The sequence below is a fragment of the Triticum aestivum genome, chromosome 6B (genome assembly GCF_018294505.1).
Source record: "Triticum aestivum cultivar Chinese Spring chromosome 6B, IWGSC CS RefSeq v2.1, whole genome shotgun sequence".
NCBI lineage: Eukaryota > Viridiplantae > Streptophyta > Magnoliopsida > Poales > Poaceae > Triticum > Triticum aestivum.
The window spans coordinates 723,071,149-723,077,426 of NC_057810.1; the positions used below are offsets into that span (position 1 = coordinate 723,071,149).

The 6,278-nt window shown below is 46.4% G+C and overlaps 1 protein-coding gene across 1 annotated transcript in view; it reads left to right on the plus strand.

Annotated features, from left to right (window-relative positions):
* Positions 1–6,278, plus strand: part of LOC123139771 (wall-associated receptor kinase 2) — a 12,628-nt gene that overhangs the window by 3,869 nt on the left and 2,481 nt on the right. Inside the window, exon 4 of the mRNA XM_044559480.1 lies at positions 4,132–4,193. Coding sequence (XP_044415415.1) covers positions 4,132–4,193 — 62 coding nt within the window. The remainder of the gene's footprint in view (positions 1–4,131; positions 4,194–6,278) is intronic.

The window sequence follows — 6,278 nt, forward strand, 5'->3', positions numbered from 1 at the left end:
GTCACCTCATAACCACTCGGCCGCCCCGCGCGTCGCCACAGGTTGGTCACCTCATAACCACTCGGCCGCCCCGCGCGTCGCCATCGGTTGATCACCTCATCAGCACTCGGCCGCCCCGCACGTCGCCAATCGGTTGGTCACCTCATCACCACTCGACCGCCCTGCGCGCCTTCAGACACCTAAGTCATTTTACATTCTGTTATTTTCGTCTTCCCGAGTATTCCATAATTCACACATCAGGTTCACTCGGAGGCCACACCACCGAGTGTACCTCTACGCTCGACTGCTTATTTTCACATACTTGCTTAGTACTGGTTATGTGACTCCGAAGTCCAACTTCCTTTTTTTCGCATATATCATTCACGAACACCATGTGTCGTTCTTCATTTCGAGTTTGCATCGGTCCTCCGGGGCTGCAACTCAGTCAAAACACTACACTTCCGTTTTATTTTAGCCAGTATTCCAACAAGTTCAGTAGGATTTCTTGCTTCGACAAGTGCGAACGAATCCTTCGCTCTTTTAAACTTTTGCTGGTCAACCAGCAAGTCCCTTGCACTCCCAGCGGGTGTCTATGGGTGTTATTCACACAAATCATTTCAGCACACATCAAATTTCCTCAAGAAATTATTGTGTTGACTTGTGCCATTTTTTACACAAGTTACCGCGATCACTCGACGGCCCTACGCGCCAACTTCATCGCTGCTCGGACTCGGTCTCCATACTGGTCCTAGCGCACCACAACACTGACTTTGTCGCCCTGTTGATTTCAAACACGTCCGGCCAACCCCTCTATGGAATTCTCTTCATCGTATTAATGATATAGACCTCGTCGGGCATGAGACAGATAAGTCCCTTTCATAATTAAACTTCACGCTTCACTCTTTTGCGAGTTTGCTTCTTCCGAGCATCACTCGGAAGCTTCTCCTCATCTTTACCCAAATCCGACTCGATGAATTACAAATCATCCATTCAAAACTATATTTCTCATATTCCGACATGTCCGTTGTCGAAGCCTGTAGTATGCTCGGGGGCTACGCCGCACTCGGGGGCTGCATCTCATTTGGAATGACACTCTCCTAAGTGGTCGAGTACTTCATCACCAATCAGACCCTTCACTTCAACAAGTACATTCGATCCGTCACTTTGACAAATTTCATAATCACCCAGACACTCTGCGTGCCATCTTCGTTCCTACTCAAATTCAGTCGTCACACCGGTCTTGTTGCGCCACAGCCACACTACACCGACCTTGTCGCTACATCAGCTTCAAAAGCATCTGGCTAACTCCTTCAAGGACCATTTTTGCCACTCAGCTGGACACTTAGTCCTTCACTCGGCCGCCCCGCGCGTCGCCACTCGGTTGTGCGCGTCTTCACCACTCGGCCGCCCCGCGCGTCGCCACTCGGTTGTGCGCGTCTTCACCACTCGGCCGCCCCGCGCGGCGCCACTCGGTTTTGCACGTCTTCACCACTCGGCCGCCCCGCGCGTCGCCACTCGGTTGCGCACGTCTTCATCACTCGTCCGCCCCGCGCGTCTCCACTCGGTTGTGTGCGTCTTCACCACTCGGCCGCCCCGCGCATCGCCACTTGGTTCTGCACGTCTTCACCACTCGCCCGCCCCGCGCGGCGCCACTCGGTTTTGCACGTCTTCACCACTCGGCCGCCCCGCGCGTCGCCACTCGATTATACACGTCCTCGCCCCTCGGCCGCCCCGCGCGTCACCATCAGTTGGACATGTCTTTACCTCTACACCCCCAGCACGGGAACGGCTAAGTTACTCATATGGTCAAACCTCATATCACACTCTGTAGCGAGCTTACCTCCTTCGAGCATCACTCGGGGGCTACGCGCGGCAGTTGGCCATGTCACCCTTAGGGGTTACGCCCATTTGGTCAACCTGTTGATCACATCAAGATATTCTTCTGACCATACATGCTCGGTTCGCCGAAGATCTATAAGTGAAGCACGTCCACTTGGATAAATACCCCTTTTCATGCAAAAGGGTAAAAATGAAGCGCCATCGTTGAATCGTACAGGCGACCTTACTCATCGTTCGTACAACCACCTCGTTACGCATCCATCCGATTGATTCAATTCCAGACAAAGATATTTGCCATGCCAACTGCATGGAGGTTTACCGAGAGACTTAAACCCTCTGCCAGACTCATCTAGTCCGACAGAGGCTCGGGGACTACACCCAGTGGGTGCACTCAGCGTGCCCCCACTGGAAGAGGACTCAGAAAGAAACATTTTGCTCGATGCAAACCCATCTCCAGTATTACTCGACCTCCGAGTCAGAGAAGAACAAGTTCGATCAGTACCAGCTAAGAAGAGTTTTAGTTCTCTCATACTCCCGCCGACTGCCCGTAGTCGACAGCAGTCTCGGGGACTACACCCAGTGGGTGCACTCAGCGTGCCCCCACTGGAATGGTATCCACTCGGAACGGTCCGCCCAACCCGAGTGACGGCCAAACAACAACAAAAAGACAGGCTCTAAGACTCCCCCCGACTGCCCGCAGTCGACAGCAGTCTCGGGGACTACACCCAGTGGGTGCACTCAGCGTGCCCCCACTGGAATGGTATCCACTCGGAACGGTCCGCCCAACCCGAGTGACGGCCAAACAACAACAAAAAGACAGGCTCTAAGACTCCCGCCGACTGCCCGCAGTCGACAGCAGTCTCGGGGACTACACCCAGTGGGTGTACTCAGCGTGCCCCCACTGGAATGGTATCCACTCGGAACGGTCCGCCCAACCCGAGTGACGGCCAAACAACAAAAAAGACACGTTCCAGGCGTGAAGAAATTCCGACTAATCAGTTACTCGATGCAGGCCCAGCTCCAAATCACTCCAAAAAATATTCTATAAGGCGAGTTTAACGCTCCTCCGTGGACCTGTTTTGAGCCTTCTTCTAGGACTCAAAGTGTGAAACTCACAAGTGTGGATCTAAAACCGACTCGTATTGACGTTCCTCCGGGATAAGAATGGCATCTCTCTAAGAGAACAGTCCATGTGTCAATCTGGTCGCACAGATTTAGTGACACACCCATACTCAGATCACGAGTTAAACCTCTTCCGAGAGATGAACGAATGTCACCAAGTTGCTCCACACAGACACATACCTCGATCAGTCGGGAAGCATGGTACCGGAATCCATTGAGATTTTGTTCAAACCTTGGTTGTCTGAAAGCGTGACGACATGTACCGAGTATTTCTGTAATCACTCGGACCAAACTGTGTCTTACACCAACTCGTTCTGCAAAATCGCAATCAATTCGGGGGCTAATGTTGGGGATATACATAACAGGTAGGCCCACGAAGGGTCGAAATATCATGAAGCGTGGGGTCCACACAACATGTGGGTCCAGGTCAATTTCATACAGACACACTGTCCACTCGGACAAGTAGCATACTATCCACTCGACCAAGCAACATACCATCCACTCGGATGACAGTTCACCACTCGACCGTACGACTCACTCGGATATACGAAGACCAGCAGGCAGCAAAGCAGTCGGCATCTTTCTAATAGTGAAGGCTTAATAGTGGGCTGTCATTATAGCATTCATACCCCACTTTGTAACATAGGAGGTGAGGAGGTGGCGCACTCTATATAAGCCACCCCCCACCACTAGACTTGGGGCTTCTTCTTCCACCTCTCTCTTTTTTCACCATTAGTCTCAGGACTTAGCTCAGGCATGGGGATCCGTTCCTCTCTCTCACACACATTGTAATCTCCGGATATATACTCAGATAAAACAAAGCCTCTCCGGAGCACGAGACGTAGGGTTGTTATCTCCACCGTGAGAGGCCCGAACTCGCTAAAACCACCGTGTCACCCATATGCATCTCGATAGATCATGCTCCGTTACCCTATACCTTATTATTGTCGGAATCGTTCCCACGACACATATTGTCTCTAATAGTGGAGAATTCGTGACAAGGTGTTAGTAAGACTTATGATGTTTTTGTTACTCCCTCCATCTCGGTGCATAAGGCATACTCGTAGTTCTAGGTCGTAAATCTTACTAGCTAAATGTGAATTATATGTGGTAATAAAAATATATATTTAGAAACAATATTTGCATATGAATCCAATGATATACTTTTCATGACATGTAACATTGTTTTAGGTTGATGCTGCTAGCTACTTTACTAAAATGGATGTGGGCATTGTTTGATGCAGAGACCGGGGGTAATCCTCTTTTTCGAAGAAAAAAAACACTGCTTTAGGTAGTCAAATCAATGACCTAGAACTACGTGCATGTCCTATGCACCGAGACGGAGGTAGTAGTCTTTACCCAGTTAATGGGATTTGTTTTCCACAAGTAGTAGCTGGTTTCTTTATAATGTTTTAGCTAGCAATTAGACTTGGTATTATAATTTAATGATTTAATACATTGTAGATCTAGTCTAAATAGGATGACCATTAATTCGTATAATCTTAATGTAACTTCTCCTGTGGCAGTCTCCCAGTGTGACTTCTTCCTATGTCAATATACTTGCAGAGCAATACAATCCCAATCATAGAGGAGGTTGCACCAAATTTTGCGGGAACACAAGTATGCACTTCCCTTTTGGGCTTGAAAAAGGTTGCTACGCTGCTGAAAAGTTTTGACTTAACTGTACATCAGAGAACATCACAATTCTTGATCGAGGGGGTAACAATATTAATGAAGGCGCCAAATTAATTGTGGACAACATTTCAGTGAATGAAGGATATCTTAATGTTAGAGAAACAAAGAATAACTTAAGGTATGGTAATGAAGAGCTCGCGGTAATAGGTTATAGAAGCAATGGGGACTAGGAAGTAGAAGACATCTCTTCAGATGGTTTTCATTTATCCGAAGAATACGGTATGAAGTTGTTGTGGTCTGTCGATAATTTGACCTGTTCGAAGGCTATGAGCAAGCAAATAAGTGCTACATATGCATGTCGTAGCAGCAATAGCACTTGCATTATTGTCAACCAACCAGGCTACAAGAATGTGACAATGCAGCTCGGCTATCGTTGCCAGTGCTCTCAAGGTTTTTATGGAAATCCATACATACTGAACGGATGCCAAGGTAAATAGTACATTACAACTGCAGTACAAATTATCTTCCAACTACACGGACGATTTTCCAAGTACATGAAATGATTGACTAAAATATTGCAATGATAAATCTGGCAGGATTCATGTGATGCAATCTGTCGGTCACCTTGATCCAAAGAATTTATTTCCTTTTTAGAGGATTTATGCTAGACATGCTACTCAAATCATACAACTCATTAATATGTCTCATTTTGGTTATGTGCATCACACGATGTAGAGACTAGAAGAATTATACATTATGCACTAGTAGCAAAACGACCTTTAATACTGGTTTGTAAGGGCCTTTAGTCCCGGTTCTGGAACCGGCACCAAAGGGTGGGGACTAAAGGTACCCCCCCCTTTAGTCCCGGTTCAACACAAACCGGGCCAAAGGCCCACCACGTGGCACGAGCCCACGCCGGGGGCCGTGAGACCTTTAGTACCGGTTGGTAACATCAATCGGTACTAAAGGTTTTTCTAAAAAAATGTTTTTTTAAATTGAATTTTTTCTTCTGATTTTCAAATTTCTGAATTATTTGAGGATTTAATCTCTAATCACCCCTCATCATTGCTCTAATCACCCCTCATCATTCCAATTCGTCTAACTTTCCGGCCGGTCACCCATCCTCTCACTACTCCAGTCTGAGCACGCTTAACTTCCAAGTTCTATTCCCGCTAGTTTCCAAGTCTGCACTTGTTGTTTACCTGACAAGTAAGCTGTCAATCCTATTAACCCTCGGGAGTTTAGCTTCAGTATGAAGTCACACATTTCACCGTTTGAGTTTGAAACTATTACTCTAAAAAATAATTATTATTTAGTAACACTAATATTTCTTGAATAAGTAGTTTGACCACAGTTTGACAATAGTTTGCCCACAGTTTGACCAAAATTAAAAAAGACTAAAATAGTTATTTAGTAACACTAATATTTCTTGAACGAGTAGTTTGACAATAGTTTGACCACAGTTTGACCAGATTTAACAAAAATTCAAAAAAACTAAAATTTGAGCATATCTTTTTTTCCTTTCAGAATTTGAGGATTCTAAAAATCTGCAAACAGGCCTATGGCCGTCAAAATCGGATGCGTATTTTTGTGCTGATTTTTTTTGATATATTATGTGTTTTTTTCGACATTGTATGCAAAAGATATGGTCGTTTTACTTTTTCCTAACACTTCTTTGCAGAACATGTCGAAACAGAAAAGGC